General features: G+C 50.5%; 1 protein-coding gene across 1 annotated transcript in view; it reads left to right on the forward strand.

The window, feature by feature from the left end:
* The first annotated feature begins 1,499 nt into the window (after positions 1-1,499).
* The window catches only part of LOC102577250 (vasoactive intestinal polypeptide receptor 1), a 41,514-nt gene continuing 20,855 nt past the window's right edge, over positions 1,500-22,158 (forward strand). Inside the window, exons 1-5 of the mRNA XM_006274784.3 lie at positions 1,500-2,023; positions 10,956-11,079; positions 14,769-14,876; positions 18,084-18,187; positions 19,035-19,132. Of these exons, the coding sequence (XP_006274846.1) occupies positions 1,952-2,023; positions 10,956-11,079; positions 14,769-14,876; positions 18,084-18,187; positions 19,035-19,132 (506 nt within the window). The 5' untranslated portion in view covers positions 1,500-1,951. The remainder of the gene's footprint in view (positions 2,024-10,955; positions 11,080-14,768; positions 14,877-18,083; positions 18,188-19,034; positions 19,133-22,158) is intronic.

Raw genomic sequence — 22,158 nt, forward strand, 5'->3', positions numbered from 1 at the left:
ACTTTGTAAGATCATTTGAGCATATATTTTTGAGCACGTTTCCTGCCATTGCACTGGCCTAGGTAATTATTGTGCCTTTATCTTACCAGCCATCTTCCAGTGGGATGTGGTAGGCTTTTCCTGTTGGGTCCTTTGTGCAAGGGAGGAAAGTGCATTTCTTTGTGAGTGAACACTTTTGGACCAATGGTTACTTGTCAACACAAAGTTAGGCTCAATGTCCTAGGGTCATTTACAGTCCTATGTTCCTGTATTGACTGTGGTAGACAGGATGCCAAAAAGAATACCAAGTCCAAGACGTCACGATCTGCCAGATCTCTTGGGTATATGTAGGGTTCGAAGCCAAAGAACCCAAGACCTGCTGTGTTAACAGCTGTGATGCACAGAGCCCAGAGAATGGCAGGGGATGAGGGCAGAGTTAAGGTTGCTGCACTTCACATTTCCAGCCTAGCACATACCTGGATTTTCCCCATGCTTTTGCATAATATAGGGCTAGACTATAAACTCTCAGAGGCAGGGCCCAGCTTTATCCCAAAACACTTGTTTGTAGCTCCTCAACATCCATCTTAAAGCCAAGGGAAGAATAGACAGTGGCACATCTGGTAATGGGAAGTTCTGGTGCTCCAAACAGCTGCTGTGGCAGGGCCTGGGCTGATAGGTTTGAAAAAGTGCCAGCAGCAACGCCCCCACATTCAGCTCTGGTATGTGTTTGTACAGCACCTGGCCCTTAGGTCCTCAGTCTTGCTCAGGGCTGTAGAGGCTCCTACAGTGCTAACAGAAAAACAGGATTCTCCCCTGTGCTTCACTGGTTCTGAGCCAATCCAGTAAAACCAGTGAGGTTCTCCAGGAATAAAGCTGAGAAATCAGGTCCTGGGTTCAGCCTTGCATAAGTGACAGCTGCTCCATGGCATCAGTTCCTCCTTATCTCAGAGGAGAATCCTAGGTCCCTATCTGATCCTTCCAGGTTCCACACAGATGGGACCATCCCAGCTGCAGCCTGATGCTACCATGTGCCACATAGGTACTGCCGGGAGAGAATCCCTGTATGTACTGGCTTTTCCCATGGTTCCTACACAGGTCAGAGGGTATAGCCTTCTGTGTGCCTGCATACCCCCATCCCTGTTGCTGCGTTCTCTCTCCACATGGCTTTCAACTGCTGGGGTATAGGTGCCTTTGGTACCTATCAAAACACCAGGCTAGGGGAGAACTCAACATCCCAGCACCTGCTGCTTGGGTTAGGGGAGAGCTCAGCTGGGAGCCCTAATTACCAGGAAAAGCGTTGTTTCATGCAAGGGCAGTAAGGAAAGACTCAGTACCTTGCCTCTTGCGGGGCTTTGGGGAGAGGGGAGGGCAGGCCCTTGAGGGAGCTATGTAGCTCCAGAGATGCCCCATTCTTGCTCTGTGAGTCCAGCCTCTCTCGTGAGGAGGGGGGAGAGAGGGTGGAGCTTGTAATATTGCCAGATACAGGAGCTGTCACATGCAGAATCTAGGAGAGACTGAGATCGACTGGAGCTGGGCAGGGAAGTGGAGCCAGGGCCAGTGCCCAGGGAAAGAAGCAAGGGAGTGGCTGGAGAGAGCACCTGGGGCTGTCCAGGTGGGCAGGGTGGGGGCTGGAGTGGGAGTCAGGTGGAGCAGAGCACAGAGAAGGGGCCAGGTAAGGCACAGGACAGGAAAGAGAGAAAGAGCATGGCAAGGCAAAGTGGGACCTGAGGGGCTAAGCTAGCCAAAGGGTGCAGGAAAAGGCTCAGGTGGAGAAGAGAGCAAAAGAAGCTAGGTTCAGGGGTTTCACTGAAGCCAGGTGCACCATTGTGATCTCAGAGAAGGAGTAGCAGGAATCCCTGAACAGTCCTGCTGTGGCAGAGACACAGAGGAGGTGCTGCACTGATCTGCCCAGTTTGCACTGAGCCAGGACGTGCCCTGGAGTGGGTGCTGAAGCACAGGTCCCTCTCTAGTGATGAGGCCAGTGTGGCAGACCCCCAGAGCCCAGAGGCTGCTGCTCCTGCTGACGCTGCTCCTAGTTCCTCAGGTAAGTGCAACCGTGGGGTCTTTGCATGTGCTGGGGGCTGGATGAGTCAGGGGGAGGGGATCCATAGTCAGGGTATGTTTGTGTGGGGGGAAAGCAGCTGTGCCTGTTCTGGGCATGTTAGCTGCACATTGTACCCACCACATGGGAGGGGTACCATGGGGCAGCAAGTGCAGTAGGAATGTCATACCCACCCTGGAGCCCAGCTTTCCCTGTGACCTCCTGGCATATGGCCAAGGCCAGGGGTTCAGCAGCTCTCAACCCTGCAGCTCACAGACACTGGCTAACTTGGCTACAATTAGACCGTGCAAGCAAAACCAGAGCAGTATTGGGTCCCACTTGGTCTATCCTCCAGTCAATTTATCTATCCCCAGAACAGCACTAAAAAGTGACTGAGCAAATGCCCAGGTGCTCTCTTTTGGGGTGGGAGGAAAACTGAGTGGGCAGCTCCAGACTGTTCCCCTCTGCCCCCCTGGCCCTTTTGCACACTCTCTGGCCAAGGACCAGCCCACAGAGCTGCTGTGCCTTTCCCTGACCTGTGCCCTCCCCTCCCTGTGGGCTCAGGAGCTGCTTGGGTTGGCCAGGGAAGTGCCAAAATCCCAAATTGGGATGGCATTTCAACTGCTAGATGTGGTGAGCCAGGCAGGGAGACTCTGTCTCACCCCCCAGCACACAGAGTTGTCTATGTTCTCTATCTCCCAGCCAAAGGAGCAGGGATTTCTGGAGCCAGGGAACGCCCCATGCCCTCCACAGTGGAACGATCATGCCCAGGGACTCTCTTTGTGCGCTGGCTAATGTGATGAGGGTGAAGTGGAGCAGAACTTGCTGTCCACAAAAGGAACCCAGCATTGAGGTCTTGGGTGAGGGCTGCCAGCAATGTCCCAGTCAACTGTGGGACCTCCTGGACCTGAGGAAGGATACAGGGGGTAGAGGGACTCGAACTTCTGAAGGGTGGTAGAACAAAGAGCAACAAAGAAATTACCTCTACTGGCCCCAGAGAGTGTTGTGGGAAGGGAAGAAGGGGGTCTTTGGCATCCTGTGCCGCTCCCTGTTGAGGCACTTAGGATTTGATCTCAAGCCCTGCTGAACCACTGCCTATCTGATTTATGTATAGGGGCCCCCTCACCTCTCAGTCTTTACAGGTTTTGCCCCAGGCTGTTATCTCCATTTCACACATGGGAACTGATGCCCAAAGGGTTACGTGACTCCTCCAGGTCACACAGAGGCTACAGTGGAGTAAGGAGTTGCCCCCAGGCCTCCTGAGTGCCAGACTACTGTTCTAACCACTGTACATGCTTTCCCCACTCTCCCTGCCTACCCCAGCATGCCGGTCCAGTTCTGTTTTCTTCTGATCATAGGGAGTCGCTCAGGAGGGAGCTGCAGCTGGCACCAGACTCCAGAGCAGCAGGGTCATGCTCCACCTTGCCCTCCATACAGCCTTGTCTTCACACTGGGGCAAGCATGCTACCTCCTGGGATGGCAGCAGCCCCTGGGAGAGTCCTGTCTGACTGAGGCTGGAGATGACCAGGCTTTGTGTGGGGGGGGGAGGTGGAATGGGGACACAGTAGTATGAAGTGACCTGCTAAGTCTTCATTGTGCTGGTTCAGCTTGCCAAGCCCCAATCCCTGTGCCCTTTGGGGTGACACCACTGTAGGCTAGCAATGCCCTGGACCATAACTCAGATAGTGCCTCCCCACAGGGGGTGCACAAGGGGTGTCTCCCTGCATGTTCAGTATCCCTGCTCCCCTTTTATGTGCCCAGCTCTGCTGTTCTGCCCATCTGAGCCTGTGTGTGTGTGTGTGTGTGTGTGTGTGTGTGTGTGTGTGTGTAGGGGGGAGGGTGTCCTATTTTGCTGTTGCCCTGTGCCAGCAGCAAATGACTCACATGAGGTGTGAAGGCACGGGGAGTATACAGTGCCCTGGAGGGCTGTCACTGAGGTGCAGGATCTAGGTACTGTATTACATTTTGCTCAGGGCTAGGCTCAGGACACAATGCAGGTCTCTTAGGTAGCAAGGTCTCAATAGAGTCAGATGCCTTTGTTCTGGGAAGCCCAGCATGTGATATTTTAGGTCATTTACAGGAGTGATAGTGACACTAATCCGAGGCTGAGTTATTTTAACATTGTCACAACATAAGCCATAACTGTAACAAACTTCAATGCTATCCCTACCCCTAACCCTATGGCTAAGACTAACCCAAGGTATCTTTGTCTCTGACAGCTAACCATAGCCTTCAGATTTCTCAAGCAAAGCCATCAAAAATCAGAGGGTGCGTATAAAAACATGACAGTAACAGAGCCTAGCTCCACAGCAACTCTGTGGTTGGAAGAAGCTGCCTTTATTCTTTCCTTATCAGATCCAGGCTGTTGTTGAAGCAATGTGCAGAAAGTCAGAGTTGTTTCTGCCAAGTAGAATTCTCCCAGTCTCCTGCCTTGAGAGGGAATTTGTTTCCTCTGTCAAATAGTTACTCCAAGGAGTAGGAAGCTCAGACAGCTCCCAGGCAGGGCTTTTGCCGCCTGTGTTGCTATACCTGTGTTTGCAGCGAGCCAGGGTGTGAGCTGCTGAGCAGAGATGCTAGCAAAGCTCTGAAATCAATACCAAATTCCTGGATGGTCAGCAATACTACGTCTGTGAATTCCAACTCAGTTCTAACAGCTGGTGATTCCAGTGTTATGTACAGAAAGAGTTGCTTGCTGAACTTTAGGACAAAATGCAGCAGTAGCTGCTTCTCAGGAAATACTAGGCAGGAGCAATTGCTAACAGAGGAAAGAACGCTTCCTAAGTGGGGTAAATGCAGAGCACGAGGGCATCTGCTGATAGAGCTGAGTGTAAGACAGGGGTAGGCACTAGGCAACCCCTGGCACGGGTGCCAGAGTGTGGTACACGAAGACATTTTACTTGGCACGTATGGGTGGATTGCAGGGAAGAGGCCGGGGCTACATGGCCACAACAAGGATCAGGCCCTTCGTGGCTCCCCCGCCATTCACCCCAGGCATGCCAACATATTACAGGTTGAAATGGAAGGTGTTTCTGGAGCTCTACTCAAAGACATTGCCGACCCTGTAAGAGTACAGTCCAAACCTTTTCCCCACTAAGAGGCATATATCAGGGGTGACTGAAATGAACTGCAAATCAGTGTTGGATTCATGACATCATTTGGCTCCCTACCCTCAAAAAGCCCCAATAATTTCAGAAAGTTTAATTTCAACATTTCTGACAATGAAATCATTGGAAATTTCATTTTGACACATTTCATACCAAGAGTTGCCTAAAATTTAATTTTTTTTAATGAAGAAAAAGATTAAAAATCCAACCAAAGCACCATTTGGGGGATCAAATGAAATGTTTTATCTGAGTCCAAACAACTTTTGTTTCAGCTTTCCTTTTCAGTGAGTAGACCAAAACATTTGCCTCTTGTTCACCTTAGAACATGTCTGTTTGTTCATTATTTTTTTCTCTCCATTCAAACAGCATGCTCATAATTAGTGATTCACACAGCTCTGCTTACTGGCTCCAATAAAGCTGTGGGCAGCATCAGCCAGGTGAATGAGGTGTAGGACCTAACAGATACCCTAGTAGAGAGCAGTGATCCAATAGTTCAGGAAGTCCTTACTGCCTTCCCCACCCCATCACCTTCAGAGCAGCTCCTGAAATTGCTGAGCATCCTCAGAGCACCCCAGTAGTGCAGGGTATGACCCAAAGGTGCTCACACACTGGGCAGGATCAGGCCTGCAATCAGCAGGAGCTACCCAATACTCATACACTTGGAGTAGTGTAGTAGCTGCACTTTTCATCTTGCAGCAGCATGTGGACTCTGCCCTCAACAATCTGACCCAGGCCGGGCCTCAGAAGAGGTGAAGGGATGCCAAGGCAAAGCCAGCTCCTTAAGAGGGGAAGGGGACACAGTGTTGAGCTCAGGGCTCCAGTCATATGGTCTTCATAAACCTGTTGCCATGGTTTCTAGGAACAGGCATATTCACCCACACAATTCCTAGAAGTCCCAGAGCTTGTAAACATGTTGGTGACATGTTTCTTCCATATGACCTGCCTCTGAAGGACAAATTTCAAGGTGTTCTTCATGTCTCAGGATTTTTAAATAGTGCTGTTTTCCCCTCTGGCAAAGTCTTATGGGCTGAAGTTCCATAAAGAATTCCAGGGTTGCTTCCCGCCCACTGACTCTGGAATGAAAATGTTCATGCCAGCAGCATGCAGCCTACTTTAGGTTTGCTCCAGCAACCAGATGAGAAATACATAGTGGGTATTGTCTACATGCGCATGTACTGCACAGTACATTTACTGCACTTACACTGTAGTCTACATATGCAAGTATTAAAGCATGGTAACACTGTGTGTGGACTAACTTAGGACTAAAATTAGTCCTAAGTCAGTCCACACACAGTTTGATTCCGTAGTAAGGCATCTACCCATACATTACTGCACAGCATAGGCAACTGGTAGGGGGAGCACGGGGAGCACATGCTGCCTCTGACAGGGCTGTCCCCCGCTGCCGATGCCGCCAGCGGCTTCTGCAGTTGCTCACCAGCCCTGTCCCCACTGCTGCCATCAGCTTCTGCAGGTGCCCCCCCAGACTCAGGAGGCACCAGTCGCCCATGCTGCACAGTAACTAAACAAGCGTAAATTTAATAGATTTCATAGATGTTAGGGCCAGATGGGATCTTGCAAGATCATCCAGCCCCCTGCCCAAGGTGGTACTTGCACCACCTCTGGGCAGAGTCTGTTCCAGGCCTTGGGGGCTTGGACAGTAAAGAAGTTTTTCCTTATGTCCAACTTAAAATGGTGTTGCAGGAATCTGTGACCATTGGACCTTGTCATCCCTTGGGGTGGTCTGGTGAACAGAAGTTCCCTGAGCCCCTGATGCACACCCCTTACGTACTTATAGTCTGCCACCAAGTCACCTCTGAGCCTCCACTTCTCCAGGCTGAAGAGTCCCATAGCTCGCAGCCTCTTTTCATAAGGCCTGCTCTCTTGCCCTCTGATCATATGTGTGGCTCTCCTCCGGACACTTTTAAGCTTCTCCATGTGCTTCCTGAATTGTGGAGTCCAGAATTGGATGCAGCCATGCATAAAGGACTAGGCATTTTCACCATGCAGGGCTACTGAAATATCACCATATTACCCTTGCAATGTGGGTTTAGTGGCTGAATGCACTGCCACTTTTCTGCCATTGATACAATGATGCAATTCGTAGATAACCATTCAGATGCACTTTGTGGTGTCCCAGGACGAACTGTTAGCAGTTCCTATCTTGTGAACCTTTTTTAGGATTTGTCTTGAGACAACAGACATGGACGTCTGAATGACCACACTTGATCCCAAGACAAAATACAACACCTGTTTATAGTTGCAGGCTGGCACTGTTTGCTGACTTAGTGCACAAAGAAGTGTTGGTGCTGGTCTGTGGAAGAAGCAGGAAGGTGGCTGGAAGGCTCTGCAGCATCCAATGTGTAGCTCACCTGAGTGAGAGATGCAAGCATGCCATTTCTGGGTTTGGGAGACAGTATTGTTTCCCTAACCCACAAACGGAGTCCATTAGGGCTCCTTACAGTGCTGATCACTGGGCCACACCAACACACTTGAACGGCTGCCTTTTCTTACTGAGTAAATTAATTTCATGCATCACTAGTTAGACAAGTATAATTATCATTGACTAAACACCTCTCACACAAGATTTTAAAATGATGTCTTTTACATTAAATTAGGACCTGTGTTTTTCATATTGAGTCAGGGAACTTGACACTACAGAATAAACACCAGACTGGAAGCTCTTGTGGCCAGGAGCTGTCTTTTGGCTCAGTGTTCATGCAGCACCTGGCACCACATAGGTCTGGCCTATGGCAAGAATATTGGCAACTTCACCACTAGACACTGAAGCAGCACCAGCCCTCAAAGTGCTTTATACAGATCAGTATCATCCCTGTTTCACGAGTGGGAAAACTGAGGCAGAGAGAAGTGAAGTGCCTCGATCAAGGATACTCAGCAAGCTAGTGGCAAAAACAGTACTAGAACTCACAATCTCCTGAGTCCTAGTCCAGTGTTAGCTCTGATAAACTGCACTGTCACAAATAATAAGCACACCCTCAGTTGTCCCCATGTGAAATGCTGAAATGGCGCACTGCCTTTGTGCCCATTAACTTTAAGAAAAAGTGTCAGTCCCTAAAATATGAGAGCAAATGCTGGGGCAGAGCTAAGGTTGCTTGGGAGCTAGTTGGTGGAACCGAGTGAATCAGAAGCTAGGGTTGGTGTCACAGCTGCCTGTTGGTTTCTTTTGCTTTCCAGGTATGGGGGCTTTTCTGGCCTTGTTCAGTGGCCTAGTATGTTTTCTCGCAGTGTGCCCATAGCAACCTTAATTGTGGCAAAGTTTTTGGCTGGCATTTTCCTTTGTGGTTTGTATGCAAGTAGCTGTTTTAGTACCATACTGTGCTCCTGTATTTTATATGGAAAGCCCAAAGTACTTTCCGTGGGAGCTTTCAGGATTGGCTCAGACTTTTTTGGCCAGGTGCAATAAGTCTTGGATAGAGCAGCTGTGACAATGTGACCTTCCTCAGCCTCTCAGCCTGGGGTCCTTCATTCAATTTTGCTGACTGCCTCCAGTCTGCAGTCAGTGTCTTTATTCTCTGGCTGCAGCCTGCTATTAGGACTCCACTGCACTGCTCACCCTCTGTGAAGGGCCATCGGATGTGATCCCTGCTGAACTGGGTTCTCTGGAGCACATCTTCCATCTGACAGACCTTAGCTAATCTACAATGATAAGGATGTCTGCACCTTGGATCTGTAGGACTCCTGCCCTGACTCTGTCTGGGTGCTTGATTCAATTGCTCTCACACCCCACCCAGCTCCTGGTAGTTGCAACACTGAGCGGTGCAGCATCATTGGGGAAGCCCTGCTGAACATCATCTGTAATATGGGAAGTGCTGAAGGAAAGTCTACTCAGCTAGTCAGAGAGCTCTGGTATTTTGATGTGTCCCAGGAAATGCAGGTTGTAAAAGTTCAAGCTAATGAAAAGCCCTAGAAGGGAGATACAGCCTCATGCCTCCAGGGCTTACATTAGTTTTTGACAAGGGTTCTTCTGCTCTTGAGGAGTGGTGCCCCTGTGTATGCCCCAATCATCTTCGCGCACTCCCACATGCCCAACTTGGAAATGTGGTGTTGAAGCAAGAGGAGGCAAGAGAATGTCCCCCACAGCCACTAATGACATTGCTGGACGAGTGGGTCTGGTGAGCAAGAATTGGTGGGTGGGATGTGCTTGAGAGAGGGTGCCAGAGGCTGACACTTAGGAGCAAGGTTGAGGTCTTCCCAGGGCAGACTATCTTACATCTGCTACTTTGGAGGGGGGAATGAGCTGCCTCCCTGGGCACACTCAGAAGTATGATACTGGGCCCGGTGGTATTTGGGTTGGATCCAGCTTGGCAAATCTGATGCTTCCTATGCAAAACTCTAAAAGAACGATAAATCCTGAGGGAGGGGAGCATTAAGGAACGACCTGTGTCCCAGAGCAAATGGCTCATGTGTATGGCCAACACTCTCTCCCTGGGAACTGGGGGTTATTGTCAACCTGTGCAACACTTAAAAACTGCCAACAGATGTTTAGATGGTTGTAGACACCCCTCCTTTCAGCTCCTGTTGAGTTCAAGGGTTTCTTTGCTGCCTGTCTAGCTAAGGTTTATCAGCAGCCTCCATTATGATGGTACCTGAGTACCTGGCTGTTTTTATCTCCATAACATCGCTGGGCAGCAGGGCAAAGCTGTTAGTGCGGATGCCCCACATGTGACTGGTTTCAAAGTGCTGAGCAGTGAGCAATCATGATTCTTGCTGACATCAGCAGGAGCTGTGAGCACCAAACTCCTCTGAAACCTCAGCCTCATGGTGTCTTGGGCTAGGCATGCAAAATTCATGGGCCTTTTACAGATTTCAGGCTACCTCTCTCTCTGCCCCAGTTCTCCCTCTCTAATACAGATGGAGGGAAACAAGACAAACAAACCCAGTGTGATTGTGGCATGGAAGATGGTAGCATAAAGCTTAAGCAGGAGGCTGAAGTGGGGGATGGTGTGGGGGGGCTGCAGTTTAAACCTGGTGCTTCCTAACTTCTAAACACTTGACTTTGCAGCCTTAATATTGCATGTTGTTTCAGTACGGATGCTAGCTTGTGAGTTCCTGTGGGAGACTGGGATGTAGGGCACTATGTAAATGTAGGATAACATTAAAGATTTATTACCTCCATGTACTATAAAAAAATCTGTCAGCTGTGGATTCTCATGAAACAATCCTGCAATCCAAAGGCATGAGATTTCCCTCTCTAATGCCTTGTTCTTCTGTATACTCAGCACTTGTTTAGCTGCCAGAGCCTGAAACTTTAATGAACCCTGTATGTCTGCAGTGCAGAGCACCGTTTCCCCAATCTCTGTTGAAGTGAGAGGTTTTGCCTTCCTATCACTATCTCAAGAGTCTTCCTTTCAAATATGCTAAAATAGACTTCTACTAAGAAGTCCCTGGCAAGGAACAGTCCCACTCTGGTTGACAGGAAAATGGATTAGACATGCCTCCATAGGTGTTTGCTATCTCTACTTATACTCTTGCTTTGTTTCAAATTCTCTTCCATCTGCCCAGCTAATGGTGTCAGATCATTCCATCTTTCAAGCACAGATCCTCTGTCAGGTGGTGCGTGTCTGAGAGAAGTCCCCCTGAAGCATAATCCACTCAGGGAGAATGATAAATAATTGTAGCATTTATTAACAGCATTCACATGGTAAACATGATAAAGGAAAGGAAATATCAAATGAACACAGGGCAAAAGAGTAGCTGCATGACAAGGGCTGCTAAGAGCTGTGTCTCACTGAAATATGCAATACAGGAATTCTTTTTCCTCAATTTAAAGTTTCAGTCTCCAAAGAGTTAAACCCCTCCATTTCCTCTCAAAGGTGCAGGGGACCCATCCAGAATGCTCCATCATTATGCATTTCCAAGAGCAAGAGGCTGAGTGCCAGGAAATAATCAGAAGTGAAAACCAAAGCACTGAAGCTCCAGGGCCTCCCAGGTGGAAAGGTGAGTGAGTGTCAGCATCTCTGTTCACTTTTAAGGCTTTGCTGGGGAAAGGGGGGATTGTCTCACTAGTGGAGGAAAATGTCACTCCACTACTTAGTAAAGGGGGATGGAGGGTGGGGGGGGGAAAGAGGGAAGAAGGAGTGTGTTCCCCATTTTCAAAAAGGGGAGGAAGGAGGACCCGGGCAACTATAGGCCGGTCAGTCTCACCTCCATCCTTGGTAAAGTCTTTGAAAAAATTATCAAGGCTCACATTTGTGAGAGCCCGGCAGGACAAATTATGCTGAGGGGAAACCAGCACGGGTTCGTGGCAGGCAGATCGTGCCTGACCAACCTAGTCTCTTTTTATGACCAGGTTACGAAACGCCTGGACACAGGAGGAGGGGTGGATGTCGTATACTTAGACTTCAGGAAGGCCTTCAATACGGTATCCCACCCCATACTGGTGAACAAGTTAAGAGGCTGTGACTTGGATGACTACACAGTCCGGTGGGTGGCGAATTGGCTGGAGGGTCGCACCCAGAGAGTCGTGGTGGATGGGTCGGCTTCGACCTGGAAGGGTGTGGGCAGTGGGGTCCTGCAGGGCTCGGTCCTTGGACCGATACTCTTTAATGTCTTCATCAGTGACTTGGATGAGGGAGTGAAATGTACTCTGTCCAAGTTTGCAGATGACACAAAGCTATGGGGAGAAGTGGACATGCCGGAGGGCAGGGAACAGCTGCAAGCAGACCTGGACAGGTTGGACAAGTGGGCAGAAAACAACAGTATGCAGTTCAACAAGGAGAAATGCAAAGTGCTGCACCTAGGGAGGAAAAATGTCCAGCACACCTACAGCCTAGGGAATGACCTGCTGGGTGGCACGGAAGTGGAAAGGGATCTTGGAGTCCTAGTGGACTCCAAAATGAACATGAGTCGGCAGTGTGACGAAGCCATCAGAAAAGCCAATGGCACTTTATCGTGCATCAGCAGATGTATGACGAATAGGTCCAAGGAGGTGATACTTCCTCTCTATCGGGCGCTGGTCAGACCGCAGTTGGAGTACTGCGTGCAATTCTGGGTGCCGCACTTCAAGAAGGATGCGGATAACCTGGAGAGGGTCCAGAGAAGGGCCACTCGTATGGTTAAGGGCCTACAGACCAAGCCCTACGAGGAGAGACTAGAGAAACTGGACCTTTTCAGCCTCCGCAAGAGAAGGTTGAGAGGCGACCTTGTGGCTGCCTATAAGTTCATCACAGGGGCACAGAAGGGAATTGGTGAGTATTTATTCACCAAGGCGCCCCTGGGGGTTACAAGAAATAATGGCCACAAGCTAGCAGAGAGCAGATTTAGACTGGACATTAGGAAGAACTTCTTCACATTTCGAGTGGCCAAGGTCTGGAACAGGCTCCCAAGGGAGGTGGTGCTCTCCCCTACCCTGGGGGTCTTCAAGAGGAGGTTAGATGAGTATCTAGCTGGGGTCATCTAGACCCAGCACTCTTTCCTGCTTATGCAGGGGGTCGTACTCGATGATCTATTGAGGTCCCTTCCGACCCTAACATCTATGAATCTATTAATCTATGAGTGGAGGGGGGATCGTTGTGTAAAGCTTAGCATCTCCGCCCTTTGGTTAAGATGTGTGAGCTCACAGTGTGCCTTGAGGACCACAAAACTTCCTCCAGGAAAACAGGCTAGAGCAGAGACTTGACTTTACAGATATTTTAAGGTTCTCACCACTGCAGGTCATGTGACTAATCCTCTCACCTAGGAAGGTGATGTCATTTGGAAGCACCAGTCAGCAGCCAATGGGTCTGCTTCTGGTAGGAATTTAGTGATGAGGTCACAACAGTGGTATAAAACAGCCCCTCCATGAGGAAGTAGGGGGAGATATATTTGGGAATGTGAAGCGAGCACATGGCCCCTGGAGCTCTTCTAGACTCCAGATGAACATGTGAATAACTTACCTGAAATTTAGCCGGTAATAGTGTTCTAGAAGCGTATCAAAAGGCTACCAAGCCGCCTCTGTTTGGTCAGGATTATTCTGTTGCTACTTCTCTGACTTGTATGCCTTTCCATGCCTATTCTCGCTACCCAATAAAGCTATCTGATATAGCCAGCCTTGTGATACGTGCTTGAGAAAGATTGGGCAAGCCTTTTTGCTCCCTGCTCTGCTGACTAAGGGAGGCTACTTTCTGTGCTTCAGGGTAAAGGAAGCATCCCAAGATCTCACAGTGGGTTAAGCACCCTCAAGGTTGACAAGGTCTTTGTACCCCAGGGGGCACACAGCCCAAACAAAGACTAGACCCCAGGTGGTGGCAGCAGTTACTCCAGGCTTGCGGGTCTGCTCCAGGAAGGTGGTTGGCCAGATGATGGTGCCCCTGGGGAGGCATCTGAAGCTTGTTTTTTGGTGGGGAGCTGTGTGGCAGGTGTGTCTGCACCAAGAGTGCCCCCTACTGGCCCACCACACAGGCATGTACAGATTTCCCTGCCCATCCTCTAGCTGTGCTGTTGCACATGCCTCAGGCTGGTGGAGTTTACCACCAACCCAGTACGGCCCTTTCTGGAGTAGCATCTAGCAGCAGACCACTTTGCCAACCTGCTCTGCCCACCGTTCAACCTCCCCTCTTTGACCAGCTTCCTAATGGATCTTAGAGACCGACTCCCTGAATTTATTGAAGTCTGCTTTCTTCCACCACATCAGTGGCTGCGTCTGTGCAAGGGCAATGGCAGGAAGAGAAGCTGTGTATTTCTGCTTTAATCTTCTGAAAATAAAATGAAAATTAAAGCAGGCTTTGACTGAACATTTTAACAAATGATGTTCCCTGTACTCATCCAGGCTAGTGGGAAGGGACTGGATAATGCAAGGATCTCTGAGCTTTGTGTCTGAAAACTTTGCAATGATAGGCAAAGCGGAGTGACTTCTGAGTTTAACAGCCCTGAGCTGTTGGTATGAGCTGAGCTGCTCTTGTGCAACACCAGGGACTCTGCCACAAATCTTGCTGGGATTAGTAAGAGGACATTCCCAGGCACTTCAGAAGACCAAGAAAGTAGTTCCCACAGGAAGTTCTGGGATAGTCCTTGTCCCACTGGGGCGAGGCATGGACTAGGAGGGAACTGTGGGGATCAATATATCAAGGGCTGTCTCAGTATGTAGCAGCTGCAGCACCCCTGGTCTCTGAGGTGCAGCCAGCAGCTGGGGTTGGAAGCTGTTGCAGCCTCAACCCGCTTTGGTTTCTGCTTTGAATGATGGCACACTAAAGCAGCAAAGGTTTTATTTTGACCCCTAATTGAGGATCTGGTGTGAATTTCTCCTTTACTGTTGCCTGGGAGAGCCTGGTACTTCCTTGAGTGACTTAGCCCAGGGAAGGAAAGAAAGGAGTGCCTCCTTGATCCTCTTGCTCTGCTTTCAGCTGGGGTTTAAATACAAGACGCATTTGGGTGACTTCCCTGGAGTGAGTGGGGCAGCGGCCTCCTGAGGATGCTGCCATGTTGACAGAATGGGATGGTGTGAGCTGCTGGGAGGCGGCAGTGATTGGCCAGTCCAGAGAAAGGGAGGCTGCAGGGTCACAGTGGTTGAGCAGGCACCACTGGGGTGGCTTGCCCTGCTCCTGGATGCCACAGTGCACTGGGTTGCTGTAACTCCCTGACACAGGATGCAGATACAGGGCCTGGCACATTCCTACCCCTGATGCTAACTGTGTTCTTGGCTCCCCCAGGCTGCCTGACAGAATGGGATGGTGTGAGCTGCTGGGAGGCAGCAGTGATTGGCCAGTCCAGAACCATGCCCTGTCCAGAGATCCTGCAGATGTTCAAGAAATCTAAAGGTACTGAGTCCCCTCTCTCTCCAGCAATGGAGCCTGGGATCTGGAGGCACAAGATTGATCTGGAGATGGAAGGGAGCAGAATGAATGGGTGATGAGGGACAGTGGCCATGGGAGATGAGAGTGGACCCTGGCCTGACAATTTTCTCAGGCTGCTGTAAGCACTGGCAAGGGTGCAGGGAGGGAGGGTCACAGAGGAAAGAAAGGAAGTGCAAGTTTTCTCAAAGAGGTCAGAGGAGGGGGATGTGGGCCTGAGTTTTGCCCACAAACCTATTTTTGTATCTTATGGGGCCACACCAGGTATGGCAGCTGGGCAGACAGGGTGTCTGGCTGTGGCTTAACAGCTGTTTGTGTATTTCAGCTCCTTCAGACTTGTTCCCAAGGCTGCCCCCATCAGCCAAGCTGAGATGGGCACCTGGTCACTGGGCTAGGTATTCAAAGGCAGGCAGATGTGACACTGGTCCTGTCACTCCCTGGCATGCTGTTGGCTACAAAAACTGGAATGTCTTATCCATGCTAGTCCTGTGTGCCTTTAGCTTGGGAAGACCCATGATCTACAGATGAATACTTTGGGGTGCACTGTGCCTTTAAAAAGGGTGATGTGGAGGGGCAGCTGGCAATGCTGTTTAAGTCCCCTGCATCTTCCTGCTCTGGGATCCTGTCTGGGAAGCAAAGGCAACAGAAGGCCTGGGCTAATGGGGCTTAGCCCCCACAAATGTGAGACAGGGGTGACAGCGAAGAGGGCTGCAGGGCAGCCTGGGTACAAGCTCCAGGCAGCTGCAGCAGGGGGCGTGCACAGACACAGACATGCAACCACAGCCTGCATGCAGCTAGGATCGCAGCCCAGCATCTGTGGAGCACTGCCCACCACAGCAGGCAAGCCTGTGAAGGGGAAGGGGCATGGTGGGGGCAGATTGAGGCCCCCACAGTGAAGGAAGGAGTGGGACAGGGGCATGGACTGGGGTGAATGGGGACCTGGGGCAGGTCATGGGATGGCTGGAGCCCGGAAGGCTCATCCAGGGACACGGAGGGGCTCCCACCACTGTGCGCACCCTAGGAAAGGAATGGGGAGCACGTGCTCTACAGATTTGTGCGTGGGGCAGAGGCAGGCTGCTGCCGAAGGATGGGCTCTGCACCCTGATGCCCCTGCCTTGGAAGCCACGCAACGCCATATGCCTGCCATCACTGGGCTGGCAGGGGATGTGGCGCAGCCTGGCAGCAGCAGTCACACGGCATTGTGCGGCTTCCAAGGCAGTGGCAGCAGGGTGCAGAGCCCTGGCCCACAGCAGCAGCCTGCCTCTGCCTCATGCACAAATCTGGGGGGCACGTGCCCCTATGCCTCCCCCAGGATGCGCGCAGCAGCAGGAGCCTCCCTGTGTCCCTGGACAAGCCACACAGGCTCCAACCATCCTACGACCTGCCTTGGGACCCCTTTTTACCCCAGCCCCTGCCTCTGCCCCAGTCCCTCCCTCACTGTGGGGGCCCTGATCTGCCTCCCCACACACCTTCCCTCTCCCCCCGCCACTTCCACTCAACATACTTACTTGTTGGGCGCTATGTGCCTATGTGTGTGTGTACATGTGTGTATTCAGCTCCCCAAAATAATATTTTCTCCCTCCGCTTATGCTGAGCAGCCCTCTTATATTCCACCCTGTCTTAAAGGAATCAGAACTCATGCTAGAGGTGATATCTTTTATTAGACCAACTAGATTTTTGCAAAAAAAAATTCTTTGCAAAAATCTAGTTGGTCTAATAAAAGATATCACTTCTACCATGAGTTCTGATTCCTTTTGCCTCTAGAGCAATACAGCTACAACCTGGATACCTGACCCCACCTTAAAGGCACAGCACAGAGGTTTGACTTTAATAGTAGGCCTATAGGAAAAGCACCCCAAGTGTTATCATGACAAGTGCTAGAAGGGTCTGATGGCAGAAGCCACCCAAAAGCAGTGCCTGTGCTTCCTCCCAACTTGGCATCATGCTCAGTCCCTGCTGCTTTCTGGGTCTGGGCTTCTGTAGTTACTGGGCAGAGGTGACCTGGGCATTTCTGTAGAGGAGTTCCTGAAAGAAGGTAGTGTGAGCTGGTGAACATAACAGTTGATTGGGATCCAGGAGACCCTGCTTCTGTTGGTGGGTGACCCCAGGCTACATACCCCCTATCTAAGGGAGTATACTAAGGCACACTAACTGTGCCTTAGTTTCCACATCTGTAGATTGGTTTCATGGTGGTGACCTGCTTTGTAGAGGCACAGTGACTGATATTTCAGTGCCATTCTTTCATGGCAGTAAAGCAGCTGTCCCTCATTGGACTTTAATGGCAGCCAAGCAAGGTTCTACTTTTATCCAATTTGAAGTCATCAGAGTGCAAAGAAAATCAACCGAACAGCCTAAGAGGCAAACAAGTATTTTGCTCTGTGCATGTAATTGCAAATGTTAAGGAGCTTTGATAAATACCAGCCTTAGGGCAGGGACTGGGCCTTGGATGGTTCCATGCAGAAGGACATGTTGAGCCCCTGGCCAGCAGTAGGAGACTGAAAAGGGCCTTTGCCCACTGATGATGGAGCTGTGTGGTGTACATATGCTGGGCCTGATGCAGAGATACCCCCTCCAGGCAGAAAACAGTACCCCATGCTCTGGGGGAGGAGGGGATGCATTTTGACTTCAAATACAGTTTCTCTTCATTGAACTTTGTAGGGGATCCTCTGCAGCTTTCAGCAGTGGCTTCATTCTCTTCCCACCCCCTCAACACTCATGTCCTGTCCCTTAGTAGCCATACTATTTGTGAGGAGCCCCTAGCCCCCCCACTATCAGCAGTGATGGAGTCCAGGCCGTATGCAACCAGCACCAGATTTTCCATTGTGAGGCCTCACCAGGGGCAGAAACAACTAACAATGAGAAGACCATGGGGGTTCTTTGGTACTGTTCTGCTGAGAAGTAGGTGGGTTACCCTCCTCCAAATCCTTCTCCCTGGCCCTGCCTACAGCAGGGTCCATCTTCTCCAAGCTCCCAGGATGTTGTGGTTAACCTCAGAGATGTGACTGAAAACCCGAAACTATGAGCAGATCCCTTTAGAGCAGAAGCACAAGGGCCCGCTTACCACAAAGGCCTTTCAGAGGGAGGGTGGGGTGTTGGAGCTGAGGTTGACGTGTTGGGCTCTGGGATGGGTTCTATTGCAAAGACCATTATAAGAACTTCCCTTCATTGCTACAGGTCTAATACAACGGAACTGCACAGAAGCTGGGTGGAGCAGCCCCAGTCCCCCGTACTACAAGGCCTGTGAGCTGGATGGCACCAATAAGGACACAGAAACCAAGGCGAGCATGGGGTCCCTGTTCTCCCCAGTGGCAGGCTTTCTGGGGGCATGTGGCATTTGCTGTTTAATGGTGCTGGCTATAAAAATAAACTCTCTGGCATTATTCACAATGATGCCCACAGCAAGCTCCATTCCATCATCTGGGGCATGTTGAAGACCATGGGCTTTGCTGGGGCTTTTACCTGGGTTTCTCCATGGGACTGGCACGGTCCTTCAGTGGTGGCAGTTAGCTGGGTCTACCTGTGGTGAAGAGAGCCAATACAGCTTGGATCCCACATCAGAGAACAGCTAGAAGAACTTTTCATATTTGTGCAAAGGTTTCCCTCTTCTGCAGTTAGCCCCTGCCTGCCAGGAGCATTAATGATTAATACAGCACAGCTGTCCTGCCCTCTGAGCTCACTGGTGAGCACACAGCAGCCAGGAAAGCAGGGGGTTGCACACAGATGCAACCTTGCTGTGCTGTCTGCTCAGGCATGTGTTAGCACTGCCCTATATATCTCCCTTGCACAGGGACACAAGCACAGGTGCTGCAAAGCCAGCAAACACCAGCATGTGCCTGAGCTCACATCACCAGTTTGACCTCACACGGCCAGTTTGCATGTGGGAGCCTGTCCCATGCAGTAGGGAGGCAGTATGTAGGAAGCTTCCTGATAACAGGGTTGCAATGAGCACTGGCACAAACATGGCAGGGCCCAGAGTGCATGTACCCTTTGTTGCCCACATCGGGTACCAGTGCCCTTAGGGACCATGTTCTCCAGGCTGCCAGCCCATACACTGGCCTTAGCACAGGTAATATGCCTGGTTTTGCCACCCTGATCTACTAACTCAGTTGCATCTTTCTCTTCCAGAAAGGCTACTTTGTCACTGTGAAAGTGCTCTATACCTGCGGCTACTCTGCTTCCCTGGCTGCCCTGCTCTTGGCCATTGGCATCTTCTCCGGCTTCAGGTAGGACAGTGGCACTGACAGCCCCATGTGCTGGGAGAGGGAAGAAGGCACTTGGGCCCTGTGCTCAGCTGTCAGACAGACTCCAGTTACCAGTTTACCATCATCGGTTTCTGAGTGTTAATGGTGAAGAGAGGTAGAAACCACCTGAGCAGGGGTTGTAGCAGGCAGATTTACCCGGGATTGGAGGATGAAGAGAATGGGAGAAACTTTTATGGAAAGGCTGAAAGAAAAGTTCTTACATATATTGTTTAGATGAAGGGGAACTTTAAAGTAGGCTGTATCCTGTTTTTTCCCACTCCTTGTGCCTGTGAGACAGATGACTTACATCTGTGGAAGTAGCTTGCCAGCCTGTAGGTAGATGATTGCACAGGGGAGTGTGTTGGTTGCAGTTGCAGGTTGTTCCCAGCTGTAAAGATTGCTCACCTGAAAGAATGACAGTCCCTGACTTGCATGAAATGCCCTGACCATCTAGGGCCTGACCCTCCTTTGTCCTGCACCTGGCAATACTACATACTCTGGTTCAAACTTGCTCACCTTGATCTGGTAGCATTTCCCTTTCCTTGCATTACTGTCAGTGGCACAAGGCACAGGATGATAGAGAATCTGACCTAGCTGACATAAACATTAGGTGAAAACTATATGACTCCACATGCCACAAAACCTGGCTGCCAGCTGCTTACCTACCTCAGGCTCCTTAAAGGAAACAGGCTGTTGAACTGGATTCCGGAGGAGTGGTTTCTGATTGCGAGTCATGTAGGTGACTCGCAGACTCAGGGTCTGCAGCCCATGTTACAGATCCAGTTGGAAAGGGTCTGAGAGAGGCTAGTGAGGAGGAATCATCCACATACACCTAGAGAATATTCCAAGTCCTGGAACTTAGAATTCTGAGTTTTTGCATGGTTTAAATACTCAGGAGATCATAAGAGAGACATAAACAGTGGAAATATGAGGAATTCATCTTCTATTTCTGTTTTAGCTAACAAAACTGTGTCTCCAGCCCACTAGAGTTGGCTTGAACTTTGTAACCTTTTGACATGATTCTCTCCTTGGAATTCTATGCCTGTTGTGTCCCAGAACTAATGGAATATTAATTGTTGTAGCTAATTAGCAGGGATCCGGGTTTTCCGTTTGCTGTGGAAAAATGCGGATTTTTCTCATTTAAAGGAGAAAGATGTGGGAAACCATGGGTTTCCCCTTGCAGGCTGGCAACCTTCCAGCCTGCAAGGGGCTGTTTGGGGCTGGGGGGGGGGGGGGCAGGATGTAGAAAGCTCCACGTGCATGTGTTTGTGCACATACATGCATGTGGCAGCCAGGCAGCAGTGGAAAGCAGCTCCTGCAGCCCCCTCCAGGTAAGTCTGGGCAGGGGGGCATAGGCGATGAATGGGAGGGCACAAGCTACAGCAGGGGTGGGCAATTATTTCGGGCACAGAGCTGCTTACAGAGTCTTGGCAAGCTTTTAAGGACCACATGGGCAGCCCTGGCCCCTGATGGGTGCCCTAGCCCCTGGTTGTCATCTTGGGACCAGAAGCCCTGCCCCCTAGCCCCTGAACTTTGCCACCAGAAGTCCCTTTCCTTGCCCCACTGGTATTGCTCCTTAAAGCAAGAGGTTTTGCCATCTCAGAACCAGAAAAATACCAAATTATATTCTTCTAAAAATTAAACATCTACAACATTCTTTAATTTGATTTCAAAAAATATTTTTGTCCTGATTTACATGTGTTTGTGTAGCGTACACAGAGGTGATTACACAATAACTTAAAATGAAGTCTTAATCTTGTGTAGTGTGCAGGGGCGGCTGGGTGGGTGGGTATAGGTTTGCGGGGGGCCGTGGGTGTATGGGTATGGTGGTGTGGGGGTTTTGTGGGGGGGATGGGTGTGGGGGTGAAGTGGGGAAGCATGTGGGTATATGTGTGGATATGTGGAGTGTAGGTGGGTATGGGGTTTGTGGGGGATGCGTGGTGAGGGGAGGGTGGCTGGGGTGTGTGAGGGGGTCTGCGTGTATGGTAGGGTATGCTTGTGGGACTCGCCCCATGAACACACACACACACAAATTATCTCTCTTCCTCTCCCTCACTGCTGTTTCTGTCTCTGTCTCTCCCTCCCTCACTGTGTGCACCCACACACACACGGCATTGTTGCGGCCCCATGGTGCTCCCGCAGTCCAGTGATGCAGCCCAGGGTCATGTGGTGCTGGAGGTTGGTGGGCAAGGAAGCAGTGAAACCCAGGGCAGGCAGAGGCTTTCAGCGGGGTGGGGCAAGGATGGGGGGCGGGACCAGGCCAGGCTTTTTGCTGGCTCCTGCCGGCTCCCCCTGGGTCCTAATGCCCCTGACTCCTGTCATTTTTGACAAGCAGCCAGAAGCAGATAAATATTAATTTTCTAAATTTTTTAGGGGCCTGCAGGCCAGATAAAATGGCTGGCGGGCTGCCCCCCACTGGGCTACAGGGAGGGGCACAGGCAATGGGGTGAGGGGGGCACGTGCCCCCCAGATTTTTGTGCTCACAACAAGGCTGGACCAACTCTAGGAAGGAGCTGCCTCTGTGGCCCAGTGGAGGGAGTGCCATGCTGCCATGGCCACCAAAGTGAGGCACCCCCTTCCCACCCAGTAGTAGTGGGGGCACAACTCCACACAACCACTGCTGCCATGCCTCACATTTTTTAACTGATTTTTAAACAGAGAAAAGTATGATTCCTGCTAATTAGCAACCAGACCCACTCACTCAATGATCCCATGGTGGGGCCTGGTGCTGCTGACACATTTCCCCTTCTTGCATTGAAGGCTACAAGTTCATATCTTATGGGTCTAAGTATGCAAATTAATGTCATGATTGAAAATTTCCCTGCCTATGTGGTTACACTGGGGAGATAATTAATTCCTTAATATTTGTTCTCCAAACCTTCCCCAAGTGAAGGCACTAGGGCAGGGGTTTTCAACTTCCTTAAATAAATGTACCCCCGACAGCTGGATGCAGAGTGCAGGGAGTGGGGGGGGGAGAACACAGCTGGATGTGGCATGGTGGCAGTGTG

This window comes from Alligator mississippiensis, chromosome 4, assembly GCF_030867095.1.
Source record: "Alligator mississippiensis isolate rAllMis1 chromosome 4, rAllMis1, whole genome shotgun sequence".
Lineage (NCBI taxonomy): Eukaryota > Metazoa > Chordata > Crocodylia > Alligatoridae > Alligator > Alligator mississippiensis.